This window comes from Scardinius erythrophthalmus (assembly GCF_964197995.2).
Source record: "Scardinius erythrophthalmus genome assembly, chromosome: 1".
Taxonomy (NCBI): domain Eukaryota; kingdom Metazoa; phylum Chordata; class Actinopteri; order Cypriniformes; family Leuciscidae; genus Scardinius; species Scardinius erythrophthalmus.
This window is the reverse complement of record NC_138221.1, coordinates 26,161,982-26,189,267: the sequence shown is the minus strand read 5'-3', so window position 1 is coordinate 26,189,267 and position 27,286 is coordinate 26,161,982. Positions and strand designations below refer to the sequence as shown.

Sequence of the window (27,286 nt, the reverse complement as noted above, 5' to 3'; positions counted from 1 at the left end):
TAACAGCTACAATTTTGGATCTTAAAAAATGTCTTAGAATATGTTGAGCTTAACATTAAGATTAATAAATGCTGTAGAAGTAATTGTTCACTAATTGTTGGTTCATGTTAACTAATGAAACCTTAAAGTGTTACCATTTTTTAATAAAGAGAGTGTTGGCCATATGAGTATAAAATTCATTTTAAAAGTTAAGGAATCTTAAACTGGTTCAAACTAGGCTACTATATTGTATATGTTTGGTTTATGTTGAAGTGTTTGGGACATGGATTCAAAGTAGCCTAGATCAAAATTTGCATGTAGATTTATTGCGGATTTCAAATATAAAGAGTTATCAGTATCGGTTATTCAACTGACTTTAAGGGGTTGCCTGACATTCATGTTAATACTAGGCACAAATGGCATTATAATACCCCTTTAATTTGACCTCCAGGTGGGCGTTCCTAGGTTAATCGCATACACTGCATAGTCGTGGTTGCTAGTTCGTCTCCGCGCCGCGGGCTGTCGCTGTGACGCATCATTCCTCCACGTGAGCGGAAGTGCGTCAGTGGTCCGTGTGACCACAGGACTGTAGAGCTCACGGTAAGAGTTAATTTTACGTCTCATAACTATCATAAACACATGAAACAATATTGAAGCTGAAATAATACGATTTGGCGCGTTACATACGCGTTCATTAACTCACTAGGTTTATTATAAACACACACACGCAACAGATCAGAAGCTCAAAGTCACATGGAGGTTAAAAACCACACAGATTTAACTTAACGTTACACAACCGCAGTTAAAACATGAAAAACAGACAGACGCAAATACACGCACACAGAATGAGCGATGGGTATATAGAGACTCCGTGTCTGTCAGACTGTCAACAGCGTGTCTGAAACTGGAAACTGTCATTCATTACAACACTCACATTGAGGTTACATTCAGTAACATATACTTGCTTCTTATTATTACATTATATTTGTCCAAAACACGCTAAATTGGTATTATCTATGAAGGAAAATATGTTTAGTGCCTCCATGTGAATGTGTGTGTGTTTTGCCCAATTATAATCTAATATATTATACAAATGTTAGCCTATGATATAGTATTATACACTTTAAAATGTGTAGGCTATATATACAATACCTGACAAAAGTTTGGAAATATTTTTTTAATTGTGAAGAATTATTACAATTTAAACAGCTGTTTTCTATGTGAATATATTTTTAAAGTGTAATTTATTCCTGTGATCAAAGCTGAATTTTCAACATCATTACTCCAGTCTTCAGTGTCACATGATCCTTCAGAAATCACTCTGATATGATGATTTGATGCTCAAGAAACATTTATGATTATTATCAGAAGCAGTTGTGCTTTAATATTTATGCAGAAATTGTGATGCTTTTTTAGGATTCTTTGATGAATAGAAGTAAGTATTTTAAGTAATTGTTACATTAATAATGTAATCACTGTCACTTTTGATCAATATAATGCATCATTGATGAATAAAAATATTTATTTCTCTCTCTCTCTCTCTCTTTTAAATTTTACTAGCCTGGTTAAAACCAGACTATTCTCAGTAGTAACTGAGTTATGGTCTGGCAAAGCTTCATTAATAACTCATTTCCAAAGGGGCGTCACCAACGGACGTCACTCAAATGCCTCTGGGCGCAATTGGATAGACCTAAACCAATCAGAGCGATCGTCATCGTGTAAATCCCGCCCCAGCGTTTCTGATTGGTGCCGCGATTTCGATGGATTAGAAATGGGCTTGAATGAGCTCTTTGCCAGACTACTTGCAGAGCGAATCTAAATTTGCCAGAAGTTGTCTGGGTTTTCCCAGGCTAAAATTCTACCACACTTTTAGCAGAAATGTCTGAATGGTATCAGTTTCCTCAAAAATATTAATCAGCACAACTGTTTTCAACACTGATAATAATCATAAATGTTTCTTGATCATCAAATCATCATATTAGAGTGATTTCTGTAGGATCATGTGACACTGAAGACTGGAGTAATGATGTTGAAAATTCAGCTTTGATCACAGGAATAAACTATATCCACACAGAAAACGGTTATTGTAAAGTGACGTGTTGTATGATATTAAATGTTATGATGTGTGTGTTGTCAGATGGCGTTCAGGCTCCTGGTGCGGCGAGTGTGTGGAGTGTCTGTGCGAGATCTCCAGCGTCTGCCGGCCAGCGTGTCGTCGTTCTCCTCGTGTCTGATCCCGTCTCCTGCGCTCCTCTCCCGCTCGCTCCCGTCTCTCTCCTCCCGCAGGAGTGTGTCGTTCTCCTCGTGTCTGATCCCGTCTCCTGCGCTCCTCTCCCGCTCGCTCCCGTCTCTCCCGCTTCTCTCCTCCCGCAGGAGTGTGTCGTTCAGCGTGCAGGACCACGACGACTTCACCGAGAGGGTCATCAACAGCCAGCTGCCCGTCCTCATAGACTTCCACGCACAGTACGTACACACACACACACACACACACACACACACACACACACACACTCTGATGGAGAGATAGATCATCTGATTCAGGGACTGCAGACGTATAGGAGTCTATGAGTTACGATGAGTTATAATGAGAAGTGTTGGGATTGATATTAACCCTTTTGGAAAGGGTTTTTCATAGATGTCTCTGCTAAATATAGTCTGCTGAATTAATATTATTATTATTATTATAATACGGCAGTTTCAGCTGGTAAATGGTAATAAAAAAAGAATTATTAAATTAATATTAGGCAAGGCAAGTTTATTTATATTGCACATTTCATACACAATGGTATTTCAAAGTGCTTTACATAGAGAATGAAGTAAAATAATCAAAATATATGCATAATAAATAAGAATAACAATCGTATTTAACCTGAATCACTAAATTTTTATGTTATATATTAATATTAAAGTAATATTATCAGTTGTTAGTTTCAGTCTGCAAATGGTAATTTATATTAATATGATTAAAGTTATTAATATTAGATCAAATTAATATTATTAAAGAAGTTTCACTCAATAAACCATAGTTAATATTAATAATAATGATAATTAATATCATTATTAACACCATTAATAATAATATTATTAATATCACTTTATTAAATTGTATATTATTTAATGGTAGTTACAGTAGGTAAACTTTAACTAATATAATATTATTAAATTTACTTATTTAAAAAGATGATCATTAAATGGAAGTTTCAGTCGGTAAACAGTAATTAAAATGTTTGATTTTGGTTTTTGACAAACAGAAATTGTGATGAAGGAACAAATATTTTAAAAATATAATTCAATAATTTAATATTATTTAAAGATAGTTTCAGTCTAAATTGTAAGTAAAATTAATATAAAAAATATTACTTAATGAACATTAATATTATTAAACAGAATGTTCAGTCAGTAAACACTAATTCATATTTTTCTTATTACTTAATATTAAAAATAAGTTTTTTATTAAAGCAAACTGCAGTTAGACTAATGATCTACAGTATATTACAGGGGTGCAAACAGCGCGCTTTTCGGCGCCTCCCGCTTTTTTCACATCAGTTTGGGTGACTTGTGTGAATCGTGCAGATCCGAAGAGTTTTTTTTAGGGAGGGGGGAGGGGGGGGGTTGGGGGGATTGAGAGGGTCTGATTATAATTTAACCAACAGTAATTCTGGATTGCGTCCACCAACAAGTTATAGGAAATAAGCGAATCAGAACACTGCGCGCCAAACCAGCAGTATGTGCGCAAGCGTTAACCACTAGTGCAGGGGTCGGCAATAGGCGGCCCGCGGGCCAAAACTGGCCCGCCAGCAAAATTTTTTGGCCCGCCGGATTATTTTGGAAGTCTTTTTTTTTTTTTTTTTTTTTTTTTTTTATCAGCCTATTTTTATTTTACAATAACGGTTTACAAATAGGCCCCGCATATCATTCGTTCAATCGTTTTTTTTTTTTTTTAATTAAAACCAAAAATAAAAACATTAAAAACAATTTGTTTTTCCATTATTTATTTCCTGAACTAAAATGAAAAAAACGAATAACGACTCGTTTTCCGATTTTCTGATTGTTTCTGATCTGTTCAGATCAAAAATAGAAAAAATAAATAACAGGTTTAGACGAATTTTAATGTTGAATTTTAATTTAACACCTAGCAGATATACCAATAATTTTAAACAGATCAATTATTCGGCTATAACACAATAAATAATGTGTAGCCTATTACCTGATAAAAAATATTTGCACTATGCTGCTGCACAAAACTCTTCCAATACTTGAGAAAAGCCGTGGCCGCACGCCTACATCAGACAATATTGTTTTCTTGGTTGTGGTTTAAAAATAAACATTCTGACATAAAACACTCAGTCAGCTACACTGTTTACTTCTGAATATTATATTTTGGGTTCAAACAGTGTTAAATTTGAAAAATACTGTTCGATAGAACTGCTTTGTTAACTTACCATGGTTATCTGCGTGCTTCCTGCGATGAAGTTCCACATTTGCGGCTATCCAACACGAAAATGCAGCAAAGCCTTTCACAATATTGTTTTCTTCAGATAACTCCAAATTTCTCCCACACACTGGACTTGATTTTTGATGACTATTGTCGACAACTTTACAATCTCCACTAGCTATTCTTTTCTTCAACTCCTCGGCATCCATCTCGACGACTGCAGTGCAAGCAGATCGCGCGCGCGGTTATGAGGAATTTTTAAAACTGAAAGTAGGTAACGTTATAGATTCCTGGGAAGGCGTGGCGCGTGGGCACAAATAAACTGATGTGGATTTTAAATTATTTTATAAACTTGAAATACAGGCATATTTTTGTAGATGTGTTTCTAAAAATATGCATATATTTTTACGTTTGAATGTGATTGTTTTAAACCCGTGTTTAGACCCGTGTTTCCCCCGTGTCCGACCCGACCCGCACCCGTATCCGACACAGTTGGATATTTTTCACCCGTTTGAGCAAAATTTGCGGGTTACCCGTCGGCTACCCGAACCCGTGCAGGACTCTATTTTAAAGTATAAGTAGCGGTCAGAACTCTGGTGTAGTTTGGACGGAGCGGGCGGTCGTCTGACTGTTTTGACAGCGCATTCGCACTTCATTCTGACCACCTGTAAGCTACACCTAGATCTGAGGAGCTGTTTGGTACTGAAACCATTGTCAGTAGGGCTGGGCGATTTAAATCGCGATATTGTTATGCGCATCTCATCAGTAAAGCCGGTTCCTTGATTAGTAGTAAATCGCCTTCACCTGCTTTCAGATGGAGCGGCATTTACTACAAAGAGCCGTAGTTAACTGACAAGCTGAGCCATATCACATCAATATCGCGGACGTATCGCCAGCGATATTTAATGCGATATGGCTCAGCTTGTCAGTTAACTACGGCTCTTTGTACACAGCAAAACCTCGAGTAAATTAGCGGTGTTAAATTAACACTCCTGGGAGTGTATTAATTTAGTGATGATTGAACATTATTGAAGACACCTGATGTTAACAAGTAGAATCGCTGAAGGAGAAAATCGCAAATTGTAAGTTACCATTATTGTGATGGGTAGTTGCTTTAGTTGGGCTCTGACCCTTTTATATGTACTTTAGATTTTGTTTGGCGGTTGTATCTGAGTTAAAACTGCCCGTTGAACAAAGAATAAAAAGTGATTTGATGGTGTTGGTTATATTATGACAATCATCATTTGAACTTGATCACTGAACTCATTAAAATCCTAAAAATCTAAATCTTAAAATCACATAAAAATCTTTCTGACTTCGATTTATGTTGTTGGTTACTACATAACTGTGAATCTGAATAAATGGCCAGAATTTTTGATATAATATAAAGGATTTCTTAAAAGTTGTTTAAAAAAAATCTTTCTTTTAGGCACACACAGATGTCAAGATTCAGTCTATGCATCTCAACAATGGTGAGGAGCAGAATATTCAATTAGGAAAAGTAAATTACATAGACAATTCAGATCATAATTTATTCATACCGCAATGCATGATGGGAGCCATTAATGAGTTGTGATTGGTGGCAGCCACTGCAACATGCTTTATTATTGTCACCATTGTTGAGATTCACAGGCTGATTATTGATATCTGTGTTTTAAATGAATATGTCTGAATGTCTTTTTGATCAGAACAATGTTTATTAAATATTTTGAATTATAAGTAAAGTACTGATAATCATAGGCTGAAGAATCACTAAACTGCAGCTAACAAGTTAAACCAAACTATCTTAATATGTTTCATTTTTCAGATCACAGCATGATTATGTCAAAACATAACCAACACTATAAGATAACATTTTACTTTGTTCAGTTAACTGTTATAAATCAATAACAGCAGACAAACAACAGTAAATATTAAAGTAACCATATAATGGTCTAGAGGCCAACTAAAGCAAACACCCATCACCTTAATGGTAACTTACAATTTGTGATTTTCTTCTTCAGTGATTCTGCTTGTTAACATCAGGTGTCTTCAATAATGCTCAATCATCACTAAATTAATCACTTAATTATCTCTCAGCCCTAAATGCCGCTTCATCTGAAAGCAGGTGATGGTGATTTACTAGTAATCAAGGAACCGGCTTTACTGACGAGATGCGCATAACAATATCGCGATTTAAATCGCCCAGCCCTAATTGTCAGTCAGCAACATTCTTTTTTTTTTGCAAGGATGTTTGAAATAGTTTGGCAGAAAATAGACTTCTTCATTTGTCAGTAGGGCAATATGGTTTTTATTTATGTTGCTTGAGTGATTTGTTATTTATTTGTTATTTATATTTCATTATTTTTTTTCTGTGATTTTTTTTCTCTGCTGACAGTAGCCTAGGCTACAATGTTAAATAGCCTAATATTTATATTGACACGAACACAATATTTGTATAGCATTTATAATTGTTATAGCCTACTTAATCTCTCTCTTTCCGTTAGAGACATTTTAATGTGAGATTCTGGAAGTGAGATCTAAATTTTGCGGACCGTCAGGTCGGAATGAGTGTATTTTAAGCGGTTTAATTTGTGTAGCTACGTGTAGCTGGCCCGCCACCTACTGGCTAAAAAAAATATTGGCCCGCGGCCATAGTTATTTGCCGACCCCTGCACTAGTGTTTCTGTCTCACTCTGGATCTTGCCATATTTCTCTCTGCGTGGCGTGGAGTGTCCGTTTTTATGTCGGCTCTCATGTTAACTGGTTAGAGCTTGTGTTAGAGCACAATGCCTGCGTGACACACACAGACACTTCTCGAGCCGCGCCGAAACCGCGTGCTAGAAATAGAACCGCAACCGACGCCTATTTTTCACGCGACACGCAAGGTGTTGGAAGTTTTCAGACAAAATAGAAGGCGCAAATACATATTAATAAATTACATTTTGATGCTTGAAAGTCTCTCGGTTTTGACAAATGCATATATAATTGTAATTTAAAAAATAGGCCTAATTATCGATTTTCAAATATTGCCCCTGTCAATAGGGCTACAGAATATTTCGTTCTGTAGGCCTATTGACAGGGGCAATATTTGAAAATCGATAATTTTGCCGTCAATACTGCCGACGTTGTCTTTGCTGTATCAGGCTATATATATTATGTTTAACATCCAAATGTAGATGGTCTGTCAGCGCACAGAGCCACGCAGTCGCAGACAGCACGTGAAGTTCGTGAACACCGAATTCCCTTTTCTTTCTTATCTATTTGTGTTTGAACAGACATGTGCTCGAAAAAATAAGCCAGTGTCCGTTTTAACGAGTTTCCCCGTAAATGCAGTCAAAATAAAACGGATGCGTGTCATTACCGGTATTAGATACGTGCATTCGTCTTAAAGGGACAGCGCCCAATATACCTGCAGCTGTTTGTGTCACCAAAGTTAATCAAACAACAAAAGAGAAAGAGAAAAATCACGTTTTGTCAAAAGATAAACTGTATTAATACTTAATACAGTTAATTTACCTGAAAAACATAAAGCACTGCTTTATTTCTCGTGTATTTGTGTTTTATTGTATTTATATTTGTATTTTGTTTATTAGTTTCTATGCAGATGCACTAGGCCTACCCTACACAATTACCCCAATCATCCTAGAATTATTAATTCTTTACAAAAAGAGCTATTCAAATCATCAGGTGAAATTGTTTTCAGGAAGTAGCAGTAAAGCAAGAAGAAGAAGTGCAAGATAGTTTTTCTAAATTTCATTTGACTCTATGTGCCTATAGGGGTGGGTTGGGGATGGTGGCAGTGGAGTATCTGGATATTTGCCGCGGGACGAGGGCTTCGATTACCTCTCTCTTTTTTGACCATACATGTGTTTGCACCCCTGATATTAGTGGTGGAAGAATTTTTTATATATATATATATTTTTTTCAAAACTTTTATTATTAAATTGTTTTAAAAATAAATTCTATACCTAAAAAAAAAATATATATATAAAAAATATTTTTTTACAAACAGTGACACTATGATGTATTAAATATCAATTGGGAACTGGGTTTGTTCAGATTATAAAATGTCACGTGGTGCGACTCACCAAAAACCTAATATTTATTATGAATGAATAATTTATGATGTTTTCATTTTTCGTTTTAATGTCAGTTTCTGCGGGCCTCAGTCTGATGATAGTTCTCTGAGTTGTAGATATGAAGTGTGTGTGGTAGGGACCGTCAGATAATCTGATTGCAGGTGTGTGTGTGTGTGTGTGTGTGTGTGTGTGTGTGTGTGTGTGTGTGTGTTGTAGGTGGTGCGGCCCCTGTAAAATCCTCGGCCCTCGGCTGGAGAAGGCCATCGCTAAACAGAAGGGCCGAGTCGCCATGGCCAAAGTGGACATCGATGAACACACAGACCTCGCCATCGAGTACGGGGTACGACACGCGCTTATTAACACACATTTGTTAAAGCTGAGATCAAATAAAATAAAAATAGGTTAGAAAAACTTAAACTGAACTAAATGGTGCCTTGGTGACTAACTGAAATAAGTTTAACCTGAATTTTGTTGTTTTTTTTCACTTGTTTTATTTATTTATTATTAATATTTTTATTAACACACACTTTCATTACTAACATTACAAACAAAATGATATATGTAAGTATTTCATTTCAGCTAGTGCCAAGGCAGTTTAACTCTAGTTCAAGTTAAACTAACTAAAACTTATCCGCAAATACAAAATAATAAAAACATAGACAACTGATAAAATCACACATCCAAAATGACTAAAACTTGAACTAAAATAAAATTGAAATCAGAAAATCTAAATATTAATATGAACCAAAATAGTGTCTCAATGATACAAAAATAGTAGTGTTTCTCAGAGACCACAGGAATAAAATCGAAATAGATTCATTGTTTTTTCACATGATAATCTTCTCTGATATATAGAAATACACTTCATTTCTCTACAGTGTGTTTTTCCAGATGTCTTTTATTATTTCTCTGGCATATTTGACTCTGATTGGTCAACCACCACGGCAGTCAGATGTTTCTGATTCTTGACTCTTACGTCAAACAAAAAGGCAATAAATGAATCACAACAACACACGGGAATGATTCCTCCGATTATTATGGGATGCTGATTGTTCCTGATGTGCTGTATAGGTGTCGGCCGTTCCCACGGTGATCGCCATGCGGGGCGGTGATGTCATCGACCAGTTTGTGGGCATCAAAGATGAAGACCAGCTGGATTCCTTTGTGCAGAAGCTGATTGGACAGTGAAGCTGTCAGTCACGCCCCTCTAGCCCCGCCCACCTCCCTCTGGAAACGCCATCACATCTGATTACAAACACGGACAACTGCTGCAACCTGGACCGTCTTCGCTTCACCGTCTCTCCTGCTTTCATTGACTGTGTCTGTGTCTGTGTCATCATGTGCTTTTTAGCGGGCAGTGCTTTAACCGCGTTTACCGCGGTACAAGTGTAGTGAAGTGTTGTCGGAGAACTGGTCGACTCATCTGGGCCACACGAGGGCGACCTTCCAGCGTTTTACACCTGAATGCCTATTAATGTGAAAGTGTGTGATGATTACAGACGTGTGTGTGTGTTTGTCTCCGTTTGCTTTTCTTTCTTTATTTCTTTTTTTGGATATGACTGTGAATTTTGTGCAGAATGCATGAGTTTGATGATGGTTTTGTTTAGACTTTAACTCAAATAAACTGTATAATATAACCAACTAGTCAAGTAAAATTATGAATAAAGAAACTGTACAATATTTAACTCTGACTGATGGCTGGTGTTGAATATATATATATATATAACATAACACAATCTCAGCACTTTTTTGATGAATGGCTACACTATTTTTGGTTATTTCATCTTAATATCTACATTTAGTCTGTAATTTTGTGTCTCTAAATATAGTGATCTAAAACATTATATATGATGAATATTACATAGGTTTTATGTGTCTGTTAGTTAATGAGGGATTTGTGGACACATTAATGTTTTAAGATTTGTGGAGTAAACGTTTTTATTTTGAAGTGAAAAGATACAATTAGACCCTTGGGGTAAGATGTGCCACACAGAAGGGCCCGAGCGACATCTCGTTACTTGTGTTATTATTTTAAAATTGAGTACTAGTTGCAATTAATGGGGTTATTGTTTAATATTTCTATGAACTAGATGTACATTTCGGACGTCTTCACTTTCATTAAAACCTATAGGTTAGTTTGTTAGATTTGCATTCATAGTGTTGCTATTATGACATATCTACAATTAAAATATGGGCAATTAAATATGTATATATTCATGTGCCTGTACATATGTCATAAAATAATTTCACCTTTCAGATTAATATCTTTTACTAGGATTTGTCGGATTCATCGGTTATTAAATCATTATCAACTAAATTGTCGAAATAAATTTTAAATTGAAGATGATTTAGTATTTTACATTAATGACACTTTTAAAAAATATATACATATTAATAAGAATTATATCAGAGGTAATTTATACATTCTGTAAAACTTCGGCCCTGGGGCTTATTACCCCTCTTAATATTTGACATGTTGTGCTATAATAACTACTAAATTAGCAAATGTTTCTAATAATTTCCTATAATAGCACATTAGCACACATGCTAAACTTGTATCTAAATATGTTACTTCCCCCATGTATATATATATATATATGTGTGTGTGAGAGAGAGAGAGAGAGAGAGAGAGAGAGAGAGAGAGAGAGAGAGATCATGGTCGATATGATAACTCTGTGTGTAGCGCGTGTGAATCTCCAGAGAGGCCGGTCTTGTTTTAGTTCAGCCCGAGGCTCTTTTTAACTGAAGGATTCATAACCTAAATAACTGTGGCCTGGGGGATTCATTCATATACCAGTCTGTCATCTGAAGCCAAATACCATTCTTGCTAATAGCAGAGCAGTGATGATGATGCAACTCAACAGGTGTGTTTAAACGGTCCGTCCGCAGCTGCCGTTACATCATCATCATCAACTGGAGATTTTTCATGACTCAAACTCCATCCAGACCCAGATTTTGTTTTTCTAGGGCTCTTAAAAGTGACTTATATTCCCTGCTAAGGCAGCGGTCTCTCTCTCTCTCTGTCTCTCTCTCCACCCCCCCACCCCCCCCTCTCTCTCATGTCGTCACGGTGTCCGTCTTGCTCAAACATCTGCGCTGCGGTTCTTTAATCTCGCCGCATGACGTCATCCAGCAGAACTCCAGCCCACCAATGACAGCCTGCTATTACCTGACCGCACATGACATCATCACCTCACAGCATCAGCCACGAGCACTTCCTCTCAGAAGGGCTGTTATTTTAGTAGCCTACCATTGAGATTCTGTTATAGATTTTAATTCATATTTTAATTAGTTGCTATAATATATATATACAGTATATAGTTTTAGTTAACAATGCTCACGCGTAAATAATTCATAAAATTATTGTTTTTATATTTAGATTTTTTTAGGTCTCCATGAGCTTAGAAGAGCAATCTTCTGATTAACGCTTTAAAGTGCTGGATAAAGTCTCTGAGCTCCACATCTAGAGTAACCTGGATGACTGTGACGTGATTCATATTTTAATTAGTTGCTATAATTATTATTATTATTTTTTTAATAACTTTAAAGTTGTTTTTATTTTAGTTGTATAGTTATTTTAGTTAACGATAGGCCTACTCGCGCCTAAATAGCCTACAAAAAAAAAAAAAAAAAAAAAATTGAGTTGAAACTATTTATACAACATTAAGTCTCCATGAGCTTAGAAGAGCTGATCAACCCGACGCTTTTGTGTAGAAAGTGCTGGACAAAGTCACTGAACCCCACAGATCTCCAGTATCCTGGATGACTGTGAAGAGACATGAGCTGCTGAGAGGCGCGTTGTTCGCGAGCGACAAACGACAGGGCAGAAGTGAAAGAATGACGGAATAGAGAGAAACTCAACACTTCTTCCGCTCTGAAACAATAGACCACACCTCCGCCTCTCTCTCTCTCTCTCTCTCTCTCTCTCTCTCTCTCTCTCTCTCTGTGACCATATAAGGCAAAAACACAGAGCTTGAACAGAATTCCTCCGCGCTCTCGTTTCTTTCACACTCCGTCACTTTTCCCTTTCTCACGTTTAATTATTTTCTCTCTCTCTCTCAGGCTGTTTGACTTGAAAGTAAAAGTGTGCTTATTCGCGTTGTTCTTGCTCTGCTACATACCTCAGATGCTAGTGATAACGCGTGTGCGTGTTTAGCTGAAAACAACTTTCAGCCCTCAAGCTCGTCGCATTTGACATTAATATTATATTTTGACAAGTACTCAACACTTGGGCAACTTTACGACAGTTCTTATACTTGTGTCAAAGCTTACAAGCTAGTCTTTAAGTGTGCACAGGAGAGACTGAGGGGAAATAATGAACAACAGCCAATGATTGCTGCAGTGACGTGGACAATAGGATTTATTCCATTGGATTATTGCAGAAAATAAAATCTGTGACCAACAAATGTTTATGACTCAAATTTATGACAAAAACTGTCAAATTAAATAATCGCGATTGACATAAATCGCATTCAACATAAAGGTTTGTGAGTGTGTGTGTATATATATATATATATATATATATATATATATATATATATATATATATATATATATATATATATATATATATTTTTTTTTTTTTTTTTTTTTTTTTTAAATATTACAATGTATGTGTTTAATTAATTTATTGGTTGATTGATTTAAATACATAAATACAAAATATCATACGATCTTTCTCCATACTGATGACAAAAATATATGTAATATAATAATAAAGTAAATAATGTTAGCTAAGCGAAGTGTGTGTGTGTGTGTGTGTGTGAGAGAGAGAGAGAGAGAGAGAGAGAGAGAGTGTGTGTGTGGTTGGGTGAGTGTGAGTGTGAGTGTAAATTTAGAGTAAAAAACTGGCAGCTGTAACTGCCAAACTGTAAAAAAATATGGTAGCAACATTATAGGTTTTACAGACAATATCTGATATAATGCTAATTTACAGAAATATTGCAGTATTTAAATCTGTTTTGTACCATTGTATTACACTGACAACCACCAATCACAGTGGTGTTGAGAGTCACATGATGAATCATAGCTCATGGCAAGTTGCTTTTCCTTTAGAAAGAAAACAGTGATGTATAGAAGCTGCACAGTGTTATTCACACAAACACTAAACACCACCACGGTAACACACATGAAACATTTAAAATGCAATAAACTTAATTCAACAACATTAATGGGAACATGAAACCCCACTGTATAATTGATTACAAAAAAAACTATGAAGAAACTGTAATTTCAACAAAAATACATCAGTTGTGTCATGCAGGGAATTGTGGGAATGTCAATTTACGTTTTTTTCCCTGTAAATTATACAATGACTTCTTTTCACTTCCAAAAACTTTTATATTTACATTACGTTTACATTTATTCATTTAGCAGACGCTTTTATCCAAAGCGACTTACAAATGAGAACAATAGAAACAGTTACACTAACAGTAGGACAACAATATGCAAGTGCTAAGACCCTTCCCAGTTTAATCTAACACAGTGCATGCATTATTATTTTTTATATATATAAATAGAGAAAGTGTTAGTATTACTGGATCAAGTGCTACCAAAAAAAGAAGCGTCTTCAGCCGTTTCTTGAAAATGGCTATGGACTCATCCGCTCTGGTTGAGTTGGGCAGATCATTCCACCAGCAGGGAACAGTCATGGTAAAGGTCCGAGAAAGAGATTTTGTGCCTCTTTGAGATGATGCACCACAAGACGTCGTTCACTTGCAGAGCGCAGGTTCCTGAATGGCACGTAAGTCTGAAGTAAAGAGTTTAGGTAAAAGGGAGCAGAGCCAGTGGTTGTTCTGTAGGCAAACGTCAGTGACTTGAATTTGATGTGAGCGGCAACTAGCAACCAGTGCAATTTTGTGAGGAGAGGAGTGACGTGCGCTCTCTCCGGCTCGTTAAAGACCACTCTGGCTGCAGCATCTGGATCAGATGCAGAGGTTTGACAGAGCAAGCTGGAAGACCAGCCAGGGTCTGGATAAAACTAGTGCTTGGATAAGGAGTTGTGTAGCTCTGATAGGAAGGGCCTGATCCTCCTAATGATGTACAAGGCAAATCTGCAGGACCGGGCAGTTCTAGCAATGTGGTCTGTAAAGTTCAACTGATCAACCATAACAACTCCAAGGTTCCTGGCTGACCTTGATGGAGTTATGGATGACGAGTCTAGCTGAATGGTGAAGTTGTGATGAAGTGTTGGGTTGGCCGGGACCACAAGTAGATCTGTCTTCGCAAGGTTTAGTTGAAGGTGGTGGTCCTTCATCCAGCCAGAAATGTCTGTCAGGCTAAGTTGAGAGCGGCTACCGTCGGATCATCAGGCTGGAATGAGAGGTAGAGGTGTGTGTCATCAGTGTAGCAATGATAGGAAAAGCCATGTTTCTGAATCATAGTAATGACATGTAGATGGAGAAGAGAAGTGGTCCAAGCACTGAGCTCTGAGGCACTCCAGAAGCTAGATGTTGGGTCTTAGACAACACACCCCTCCACGAAACCCTAAAGGACCTACCTGAGAGGTAAGACTTGAACCACTGGAGTGCGGTTCCTGAGATGCCCTTAATCTTTAGGATTGACAAGAGGATCTGGTGGTTAACTGTGTCAAAGGCAGCAGACAGATCCAGCAAGATGAGAACTGAGGATTTGGAGGCTGCTCTTGCCAGTCTCAGAGCTTCAGTAACTGAGAGCAGGGCCGTCTCAGTTGAGTGTCCGCTTTTGAAACCAGACTGATTGTTGCCCAGGAGGTTGTTCTGTGTTAGAAAGGAGGAGATCTGGTTGAAAACAACTCGCTCAAGTGTTTTCGAAACGAATGGAAGAAGGGATACTGGTCTGTAATTCTCCAGATGTGCTGGATTTAGAGTGGGTTTCTTAAGCAGTGGGGTTACCCGAGCCTGCTAGTACCAGTACCAGTGTGAAGAGAGGTGTTGATGATGTGCGTGATTGCGGGTACAACTGAGTATGAAATGGCTTGAAGTAGGTTAGTGGGAATAGGATCAAGCGGACAGGTGGTAGTGCGATTGGAAAGGAGGAGTTTGGAGACTTCTGCCTCTGAAAGCAGAGAGAAGGAGGGTAGAGAGTGTGTGTTAACTGGTAAAATCTGTGTGTCAGTTTGTGGATTGGTAAATTGGCCGCTGATGGAGGTGGTTTTATTTATGAAAAATTTGGCAAAATCATCAGGAGTTAGGGTTGATGGAGGAGGAGGAGGAGGAGGAGAAGGAGGAGGAGGTTTTGAAAAGCATGCGAGAGTCAGAAGAATTGTTCATTTTGTTGTGATAGTAAGTCATTATAGCAGTAGAGATATTAGCAGAGAAGGAATAGAGGAGGGATTGATAAAGACCAAGGTCAGTAGGATCTTTCGATTTGCGCCACTTCCGCAGGGTGTGGCGTGGGCTGGCCTGGAGGAAAGGGGGCAGAAGTTGTCCAAGCAGGATGCTAATGTGAAGAAAAGTGCATCAGTTGCACTGTTAGTATCTAGTGTTGAAAGCTGATCAGGTGGAGGAAGTGTGGATGAGACCAGAGAGGACAGACGAGAGGGTGAGAGTGAGCGTAGGTTTTGCCGAAAGGTGACCTGTGGAGGAGAGTGTGTTGTGTTCTGTGGCAGGTTGATGTTGAGAGTGAGGAGGAAGTGATCTGAGGTATGGTCAGTGGAGCAGTGGCGCGTGTAAATAAGGTCCAGTTGGTCACCTGATTTGTGAGTAGCTGCAGTAGATACTCGCTCGAGGTCGAATGAGGCGAGCAGAGTGTGGAAATCAGCAGCCTGAGGTTTTTCTAGGTGGATGTTGAAAACTCCAAGAACTACGAGAGGAGTACCTATCCTCTGGGAAGGATGAGAAGCTCTTCCAAGAAACTGCCAAGCTGACCTGGGGGACGATATACAACTACAAAATGGATTTTAATAGGACTAGTGCGATTCAAATGAGCTGTTGTCACACAGAGTTGGTAAAGGATCATTTGAGATGAGCAGACCAGTTCCTCCACCCCTACCGGTCAGGCGAGGGGTGTGTGAGAAAGTGAAGTTAGTGGAGAGGGCAGCAGGTGTGACAGTGTCCTCTGGTCTGAGTCAGGGCCAACAGGCGGAGACCTGAATGACTAGAAATAGATGTAATGAAATCAGCTTTGTTTACAGCGGACTGGCAATTCCAGAGACCGATGGGAAAAGAGAATAAAGTACTAGAAGACACCGGAAAGGTATGCAGGTGGTCGAGTCGCTGGTCTTTACACTAATACCTCGTTATTGAATTCAGCAGGCCACGCCCTCTACTTAGCAAAGCAAAACTCAAAAGCCACGCGAGATGCACGACAAACAAACAAGCACGACTTCAGCACGCGTTTTACAACGGTAAACACAGTAAACAAAACAAAGTTTCCTAGCAACTAAGTTGCTGTCCTCTCCTGTTGCTCAACTGCTTCTTCAGAGCGCATATTAAATGTACATCTATCACAGTTATTCACCGTATATATCACACAGAAACTTTATGTTAACCAATTAGCAGTTTTACACTGTAGCATTTTTACGGTCTTTTACCGTAAAAAATAATAATAATTTTTTACAGTAAGTGTGTGTGTGAGTGCGTGTGTGTGTGTATTTGTGAGTGTGTGTGTGCGAAACACTAAATAACTCTAATCTAGTCTGTGTTTACACTAAATATGTTGTTTGCATATGCATTATTTGTAATTTAAACACTCTTTAAATCTGATACACGCTCAACCGCACACACTTCTCTCTTCGCTGTGTGTGATGTGTGATTTCACTGTGAGGGAGGCAGACAAGGGCCAAATTTCACAAGAAAGGGAACTTCTCGAAAACATTCCCGACGCGAGTGAGTCAACAAACGTCCGGTCGACCGGTGCTTCCTGCACTCTGATTGGAGGAGAGCAGGCGGGAGGACACACACACACACACACACACACACACACACACACACACACAGAGAGAGATCAGGATGCGTCGGCCTGCTCCCGTTCTTCTGTTGATGCTGCTGTTTTTAATTATTCTGAGGTTTTCTTTGGAGCCGTTTAAGGACAAACACACAGACACACAGACACACACACACACACACACAGAGAGAGAGAGAAAGGATCATGGGAGTGCCGTAAACAGTTCTGACACACAAATAGCTTGCGTTACAACAGACATTAAATCTCATTTAGTTTTTCAGAAATAAAGAAAGCACAAAGGTTGCAAACACACTGCAGACGTTGCATGAATGCATTCACAGGGAAACACACCCAGCGGCCGGGACACACCCAGACCGGGCAGCATACACACACACACACAAAACTGCAAGAGAGAGAGAGAGAGAGAGAGAGAGAGAGAGGTCAGAAGTGACCTTATTTGGTAATCTGTCTCTCTCTCTGTCTGTCTCTCTGCATCTGGTATCGCTCAGTGTGTGTGTGTGTGTGTGTGTGTGTGTGTGAGGTGTAAGTGTGTGTGTGACTGTGAGTGTGTGTGTGTATGTGTGTGTGTGTGTGTGAGTGTGTAAGTGACTTTATGTGTGAGTGTGTGTGTGTGTTTGTGTGATACAGACCTTTGACTTTGCGTTCGAAATTCCTCTAGTTGCCCAATCAGCAGAGAGACGCTGGATTGATTTTCCCGGGTGGAGAGAGTTAGTGATGATTCAGAGCGACCGAGGCTCTTCCACAAACATTCCTCGCGTGCTGATAAAGACTCCCGGCAGGTCCTGCGTCCCTTTCCCTGGACATCATCCCGCATTCCTCACATACTTCAGTGAAGCGAGACTCTCCAGACTCTCACACGGGATCATTCATGCATGCGTTTTTACGCAGCTTTGATTTTTTTTGCATGAGTGACAGTCTTTCCTGAAAACACACATTTGCATTTGTTTGTATTCAATTTGTATTCAAAGCAACTTACATGAGAAATTTTCCAATAGCTCATGAATATACATGAATAATGCTCATATGCAATATTTGTGTTGTATACATGAATAATTAAAAAAATATTTGACAACAATATTAAAAACACACAAAACACAAAATAGAGAAGATCAATGCTTTCGCATACATTTATTTTTGTACATGTGCGCCGAGTTGTGCAGATATCATTCAGGTTTTACGTGTTTGCATGCTTTTATCTTTTTCATGTTTCGGATGTTTTGGATTAGTTTCGATTTGTTTTTGAATTCCACAGCACTGAGATAATAAATCCTGTTTAAATATTCAGAAATTAATATGACAATAAAATTAATATCATGATAATAAAACAGACAAACACACACACACACACACACACACACACACACACACACACACACACACACACACACACACACACACACACACACACACTATATATATATATTATAAATAGTAAATGTATAAATATTCAGAAATACGACAATAAAATTAATAAGATGCTAATAAAACAAATTAAATATATATAATATATTTATGTTATATTATATATTATATATAATTATATATATATTTATGTTATATAGATATATATATATTATATTTATATTATAAATATTAAATATAGATTAAAATATACATGTTAAATTGTATAAAAAAAACATACATTCAAACCCATAAGATGTATGGATAGACAAAGAGATTTGTGACAAGACAAAAATAAACTTTTAAAATAGTAAAATGAACTATATAGACACAAATATTTGAATGGAGATAGTAAAATAAACGCTTCATATTGTGGAATGCATGTCAACACTGCCACTCATTATTTATTAAAAAAAGTTTTTGTGAAGAAATTTCCTGATTCCCGACATTCCTTTATATGTGTGTGTGTGTGTGTGTGTGTGTGTGTGTGTGTGTGTGTGTGTGTGTGTGTGTGTGTAAACATGGTCCGGCGACTTATATGGTCACAAAAGCCCAAAGTCGCGCACATACCTCAGTCATTAAACACACACATACGGGCCCCTGCGGCTCCAACTATTTCAAGTTCACCCTCTGACGCGAAATTTGCCGCTTCGTCACGCCCACACGCCGCCTGTGATTGGCCGAAGCCCTTGAGAATGCAGAGCGAGCGGGATGTGATTGGACGAGGAGCGGTTACGCGCAGCGCAGGCCACGCCCCCCACCGGGACCGCACCCCGAACCATTACAGCAGGACGGAGTTCAACTACTGAGTGGAAGAGGGAGGGAAGAGAAAGAAAGGAGAAAAAGAAAAAAGAGAAAACTTGTGCGCAGTTGCTGTGGATTGAGAAAATTGAAATTGGGAAGCGCAGCGACACGAATCCACACTGAATCCCTGGAGTTTTTGACAACCGTCCTCCCGAACGTCTGCATCTGATTCGCAGGTAAACCTTCCAGAACAGTGCTAACGTTACTTGTTACCGCTCGCACCGGTGCGCTCACTGACGCGACCTGATTTCACTGCACTTTCAAGCTTCCGAGCGAGAAATCATAACGCTTCATCTTTATTTCGTGCGACTGGGAGCTGATAACCTGTGACGCGTCAGATCAGATCAGCCACAACAGACCTCGCGAGGTGAGTTTCAGGAAGTGCTCGTGCTCACCGGCTCGCGCGGGCCTTCACGGGGTCTCCGGGCACGCGGAAATGCGTTAACGGGACAGAAAACCGTTATTGTGTAGTGCAGCAGTGCGAAGTGCGCTTGATGTAACTTACAGTGACGAGATACGTTTCACGGGCGCACATTACGTCATCGCTTGCGTTAAACTGGGCCGAGCGGTGCGTTTTCCGTTACCGCACGAGCTTCAGGACAAAGCTGAATTAACGAATTATTACCGGGGTGGGAACATTAACGTGCACGCGGGAGATCCTGAGTGGTTTCTGACACTTTTTAGGGGGTTCTGGGCAAGTGACGGTTACAAATAGGTTACGCGGAGCGCGCGCGCGCTCGCTCTCAAACTTCGACGAGCGTATTTGCTGTATTTGCGTGCGCGCTCGCGATCTAAAACTGTATAATATTCATCAGAGGCTGCAAGAAGCGTACATAAGACCGTTTATATTATTTTACATGTTTTATATTTGTAACGCGCGCACACGGTCGTCCGTGGGAGCGCGCTGCGCGAGCTCGTGCTCGTGCTCCTGTTGCTTAGGCCGACTTTGCAGTTACAGTGTCAACTCTCAGTTTTAAAAATGAATTGGTTTGTGTTGTACTTTAAGGAAGGTTGTATGTAAAATAGCATAACGGACTTTAGCTTTAGTCATTATAACTCACCATAGATGTACATATTTGTGGTTTACACGACGACGACAGGAAAATGAGCAGGATGTTCATGCAGAACTGAAATTAGTCATTGAGTGATTGACAGTTAGTTCACGCAATGACGTCAGCTTAATGTTCAGGTACTGATTTGATTTAGGTTTAGTTGTGGTGTAGTTTAAATCACACAAATCTGCAAATATTAACATAGACAAACCAGTTTCACTTTCTTAGAGGACGTCTGCTGCGGGTGTGTGTGTGTGTGTGACCTGGTTTCCTGTGAGGGAGTGTGTCTAGGACGCTGTGACCCATTAAAAGCACATGCTGGTCTTATTCTGCATTTTGTTTTAGTTGTTCTCGTTTGTTAACCCTGACATGTTATGTTTGGGAATACTAGTACTACTGCACTGTACTAGTGTATGCAAGCCCTGTCAAAAGATCATATTTACTAGCTGAACGTAATTGCGACTGGGAAAATATGACGGACACAATGGATGCAACTATGGTACATTTGTTGCAATGTCCTTTTTTTGTAGAAAAGGTACATCACCATCTTGAAAAGTGTTTGAACGCACCTGATGTTGTAATATAACATCTTCCCAGCTTCCCAACAGTACTTAAACACACCACACGCATGAAAAACCTGCACCTGTTTTCCAAAATGTAAAGTATACAGCCAGAGGCAATAACATTCACAATATTTCTCTCTCTTTATGACTCATTATTTCATCAAACACTCATAGATTAGGACATTTTGAAATACAAATAATCTTAAAAATGCTAAATATTAAGTAAGCTAATAGCTACACTGCACTGGTAACATGACAAACTAAAACATTTACAGCTTTATTGTGTGCTTTCAGTGCAGAATAAAGCAATAAGCAATGTAGAGCCAAGCCATGCATTGCAGTGATTTTAAAATAAATTGTTGCTTTCGTCAGTAACACTAATTGTACTGAACGATGCCTCTCTTGGCTGTTGTGGATCTCATAAAGTGCTTTGTGTGAATCTTTCACCGCCATCTTTCTGCATCCGCAGGAGACTCGCGAGTTAAACCACTGTGTTTCCTGAGAAATGTCCCGGCTAACAGGGAATGCTCTCATAACTTTAGCAAGCAAGATTCTCTCAAAGTAATGAACAAACGCTCTTCCAGTAACATTAATAAAACGTCTGTGCAACGTTATCCAGTCTTTAATAACGTTCTCAAAATGTCAGCACAAAACATTATCCATACATCATTCATGGCATACATCATTCAAGGGGGGGGGGGGGGGGGGTGTTAGGGATGCCTAAAAGCCATGTCCCAAACACACAATTATGCTGTTCACATTATAATTTTATGTAGCCGATATGACAGACTTGCACTGCACATGTTGCACTTTACTGTATTTTCCTTTTTGGAAATATTTCCAATCATATTTCAAGCAATTAATCCCATTTAATGTTGAACAGTGCGCATCTGAAGTGTCTCAGCTGAAGGAAGTAATACATTATTTATCAGCTTTAATATATTGACCAAATCTTCTCATCACCGATAACGGTAACATAAAAAATGAACATATATCGGCCGATACCGATATGTCGTGCATCCCTAAATTTCAATAATTTAAAAAACAACATTCCAATAATGTTTGCAAAATGGAATGTTCGCATAAGGTTCGAATCGCCAAGAAAAAAAGCATGTTTGAAACACTTTGAACGCTCAGAGATCAACCCGAAATGATGTTTTCATAACTCAATGGCAGCGCTGCGTCCTCTAAAGGTGTTTTTGTTGGCTTTGCCGGGATCAGTGGAGGGAAAATGCCTGCAGGCGGAGAGATGTTAATCCACAGGCACAGCAGTGTGGTGGTGAACAGGTGTGGACCTGCAGGACTGTATCCAGCTTCAGGTGTTGTTTACCCTGAGCCCGTGGCATTGTGGGAGAAGTATGCGAGTGGCCGCAGGGTTTGATGGAGTGAGGTCATGTTTAGGTGCGAGGTCCGATGATGCGTGATCGTCTCGCCTGTATGAAGTCATCCACCTAATTCATGTCTTTTCCTCTGATCTTATCCTAAATTCCTCTGTTTTCTGTCTGCATTTGAACTCTGGGAGTTACAATCCCATTGTTTCTCTCCATAGAGCGTTGTTGTTTTATGGGATTACATCATTTGCAGTGCTTCATGGGAAGCGTAGCTCATTAAAGGCATAGTTGACCTTAAAATGATCATTTTCTGACCCTCGTGCCACTGTCTTTCTTGCTCAGAAGAACACAGTGGAAGATTTTTTGAAGAATGTCAATTGTGTTTAATATTTATGGATATTTATTATGATTTGTTTTTAGAAATAAGATCATGCCTGTTTCTGTGTGGTCTTTGCCAATTATGTTGAATAATTTGATTATTTTATTAACTATTACATTCAGTATAATAATATATTTTATATTTATTTATTATTATATATGTATTTTATTAGTAGTACATACATATTAATTTATTTATAAATTCATATTAAGTAAATTATTGATACATTATTGAAAATATTATATATTAATAAATTAAACTATAAATATATTAAATGAATAAAATGTAATTTCAATGTATTTTTAAAAATAATAAATGTTACATTTTAAAATAAATTAATGGACATAATTTATTATTAATAAACAAATGACTTCAGTGGAACATTTCCGAGAATGTCTCTGTGTTTATTATGTTTATCATTTATAGTTAGTTATGATTATTTAGTTTTTTTCTGCTGATTAGACTCTTCTGTCTGTTCCAGATTTGGTCAAAATTATTATGTATTATAATTTATTATTATTAAATTCTATTAATAAATATAATAAATTATAAATATTTTATTAAATTAATAAAAAAATATAAATTTAAATGAATAAATATATAATAAATAAATAAATTAGATATTTTAAAATTAAATTAATAAGAAATCATTTTAAATGTATTTAAAATTAAATAAAAATATATGAATAATGTACATTTAACTGAATTGAACACACAAGAGTATATTTTGAAGAGTGTGTTTTGTCCGTGTATGTTTTGTCATTGCCAGAATGATCATTTTAGGTGCGATATCATATTCCTGTATCTTGTCTTGTTTTTTAAATATTCATAAATTAATGGGGAAAGTGTTTTTCCGCAGTGAAGCCCGTCTGGTTTTTCTGCATTTCCCACCGCTGTCGTTTCCAGGCTTTCGGGAGTGTCCATACAATTCCTCTTCATCCTCCTTTTCCTTTTTTGGTTTTCTTTTCTTTCCCGTCGAGCGGCCCCTCCCACAATGCACCTGCGTAGTTGGAGAACGCAACAATGGCAGGACATGAGCTGAGATCCAGACACACAAAGCGCTCCTCCACGTCCTGGTTGTTTGCTGAGCGCATGCACGTGAATAATCGTCTAGTTCCTCCTCCGTCCGTGTCGTTCAGCGCATGATTTGCTGCATGACTCTGCATTATGATGCACTGCAGACTCATCCCCCCTGCAGATTGGCTGATTGCCAGGCTCATGATGTCACTTCCTGTTGCAGAAATGATGGTGTGGTCCGGTCTGGGACGGGTCAGGGTCCGCTTAGAGCTCGTAGACTTTGAGCTTTGATTTGATTGGGTGTGGCGTCGACAAACGCTGATAAACAGAGTGAGATAAGATGCAAAACCACAGAATGAAAGACGCAAGATTTCCTGATAGAGACACTCATAAATATTTACTTACTCCAGTCAGAGATCAACGTCTCCTGGTGTTATAAAGCTCAAATCTTTTGCGACAGATGAACAGAGATCTATCGGATATATTTCAGGTCGTTATTACTGCTAAATAAACCCCACAGTGCAAATTAACCTGTTAACTCGACCAATATTTACCAAATTAATTAATTCATTAATTAATTAATGTGCAAATAAAGGATATTGATTTGATTTAGTTTTTTGGTTATTATATTTAAAATAATGATAAATTATTATTGTCGTTATTAATTAAATATAATTATTAATAAATTAAATTATTTAATTATAAACACAATTTAATTCTTAAATAAATGAATGTTCATGTATTATATGTATGGATATAAAACATTTTAATGTTGAAATAACAATAATGATTTGATATTGATATATTATTTTATTCATTTATTTTTAATTATAAATGTGTTGATTTATTTACATTCTTATAAATAATAAATGAATGCAAAATTATAATTATTAATAAATAAATATGTGTTTATATATTAGTTTATAGATTCAAAAAATAGCTTCGTTTTTTATTTATTATCCGTACTTTAGTAAAATACATTTTTAATATAATATTATTATATTTATTGTATTATTATAAAAAATGTGATGGATACATCTATGTATGTAATTATGCATTAAACTATAAATACTTTATTCATTGTATATTATTTAATTAACTTTTTTATATAATTTATGCTTAAATTAATCTGCATATAAAATATTGATTTGATTTATTTTATTTATGATAATGCATATGTATTATGTATTTTTAATATGTAAATGTATACATTTTGTATTATTACTTTTTAGAATAATCAGCAATCAGTGGGCATCAATGTCTATTTGCACATTATAATGTGTGTGTGTGTGTGTCTGTGCCGATCAGGTGACACACACTCTCAGACGGGCAGGAGTTCAGTGTCAGGCTCTTGATGGCAGATACTTCTCCACCGCTGTCATTTCCTTTTCTTTGTTTACGGTTTCCTGTCTCTCTCTCTCTCTCTCTCTCTCTCTCTCTCTCTCTCTCTCTCTCTCTCTCTCTCTCTCTCTCTCTCTCTCTCTCTCTCTCTCTCTCTCTCTCTCTCTCTCTCTCTCTCTCTCTCTCTCTCTCTCTCTCTCTCTCTCTCTCTCTCTCTCTCTCTCTCTCTGTGTGTCTCATAAATCTTTAGGTTCAGGGTGAGAAGCCTAATGTTCATGAACCTCTTCACACATTCAGTTCAGTTGTTTGTGTAAGAATGGATTCATGAACCAGTGACACAGAGTTGTGATTCATGAGGTTGAGGAAGGACAATATTTGGAAAACAATCCCCTCATTGCAGATTTCAGTGGAAGAGTCATAATAAAGTCAGATATAAAACACTCTTTATTACCCGGCGCTCACATTTATCATGAAGTCATAAGTGCTCAGTCAAATATGTACCACAGGAGGCGTGTTGTTTACAGCTGAGTTGATGTGAAGGACATGAGGTGTGGCTGATTAATGTGAATCTGAGATGAGCAGCTCTCGTCTGATTGGCTGGAGGGATTCCTCTCTCGCGAACACACACACACACACACACACACACACACACACACACACACACACACACGGAAAGCAGAACATTCCGTTATATTTTAACTGGCGACTGGAGCATTTGCGTGTTTTTCCCCGGAGACCTTCGGTCAGAACACACTGATCTAAAGACACAAATGTGGTCTGGATTAGATATGTGTGTGTGTGTTATCACTTTTGCATCTCTCTCTTTTGTTCTAAATCATGATTAATCGTGCATTAAAGCTTCCAAAAAGAGTCTTTTCTCTTCAGTCTGACATCAGAAAAACAACAAAAACCACCTGTTTATTTGCACAGAACGGTTTATTTTCTTGTGCTTTAACGAATCCAGAAACAAATGACTATTTTAAGCGGTTATATTTTACCCCAAAAATAAAAATATATATTAGGCTATAAGTGTTTTTAATTGACCCTTCGCTAAGCCCCGCCCTCCTTAGTTACTGTTGCTACGCCTGTCAAGCTTTTGCGCCTGGCACGTCTATTAGTACGACTGTAGTATGCATTCGAGGGCTATATCCACGACATAATATGCAAACGATTAGAGAATAATTTCATCAAAATTGAAGCTAAAGCCTATAGGTCCCAGCGCAAGCAGCAGCCGCCTCGTACGCTGACCATTCAAATGGGAAACACACAAATTGAGGAAAAGCTATGTTCACGCACAGCAGAGTAACTGAAATGTGAAAATATTCTAATATTTATAAATCAAACAGCTTATCCATAAGTATTGTGGAATAAACACAAGACATTAGCCTGACCACTTTGCAATGATAACGATCTCCCGCTTATATTTGTAGCGCGCCAGGCTAACGTTACTGCTCACACGTCGTGGGTCACATAAGTGACTAACTTACTGTTATGAACTGATTAAGTTTGCATACCAACCTTTTCCTTGGAGATCTCCGGCAAGTCCCCTGATGTTCCCTCCTTTTACTAACTACCTTTTACTTTTACTAGAACTAACACCGGGAGAGTAGCGATCGGATTGGGGTAACGTAACGTTACTAGTTTGGCCGTCGATTAACAAAATGCTGAAATATATTTTTAAGTAACGTTAAATTATGTCAGTGAGCCTCCGTCTTGCCTTTAATCACACTGCTTGATCCACGAGCTGGACAATAACTTTATTCTAGAGCTGCTATAAAGCCAAAACACTTTACTTTTAATTTCCTATTATCAATGTAAAGCTGCTTTGGAACAATCTACATTGTTAAAAGCGCTATATAAATATAGATGACGCCCAGCATTTCTCCCCTTGGGTTTTAGGTTCCGGGAAGGGAACAAAATGCACCACCCCGTCCAAACTTTTAGGATACCGGGTATCAGATTTGCACAATCCATACGCACAACGCTTCGGCAAATTTCCATCGCTCGAAAGCTTGCCAGACCTCCCGCGCCTAGTTA

The 27,286-nt window shown here is 38.0% G+C and overlaps 2 protein-coding genes and 1 long non-coding RNA gene across 4 annotated transcripts in view; 2 read left to right on the top strand and 1 right to left on the bottom strand.

Annotated features, from left to right (window-relative positions):
• Window positions 1-387: 387 nt before the first annotated feature.
• On the top strand, window positions 388-10,166 carry txn2 (thioredoxin 2). The gene is made up of 4 exons (XM_081361572.1): window positions 388-579; window positions 2,117-2,442; window positions 8,692-8,815; window positions 9,547-10,166. The coding sequence occupies exons 2-4, from the start codon at window positions 2,117-2,119 to the stop codon at window positions 9,661-9,663; spliced, it is 567 nt and encodes a 188-aa protein (XP_081217698.1). The 5' UTR covers window positions 388-579; the 3' UTR covers window positions 9,664-10,166.
• A 3,633-nt stretch (window positions 10,167-13,799) lies between these two features.
• LOC308692182 lies at window positions 13,800-16,914 on the bottom strand. Its single transcript, XR_014030312.1, has 3 exons — window positions 16,147-16,914; window positions 14,975-15,212; window positions 13,800-14,787 (listed from the first exon to the last, which is right to left on the bottom strand). It is a non-coding gene; the product is annotated as an uncharacterized lncRNA (long non-coding RNA).
• A 2,610-nt stretch (window positions 16,915-19,524) lies between these two features.
• myh9b (myosin, heavy chain 9b, non-muscle) overlaps window positions 19,525-27,286 on the top strand; it is a 58,473-nt gene continuing 50,711 nt past the window's right edge. For both annotated transcript variants that reach the window (XM_081384457.1, XM_081384458.1), the window contains exon 1: window positions 19,525-19,742. The gene's annotated coding sequence lies outside the window, so the exon portion shown is untranslated. The remainder of the gene's footprint in view (window positions 19,743-27,286) is intronic.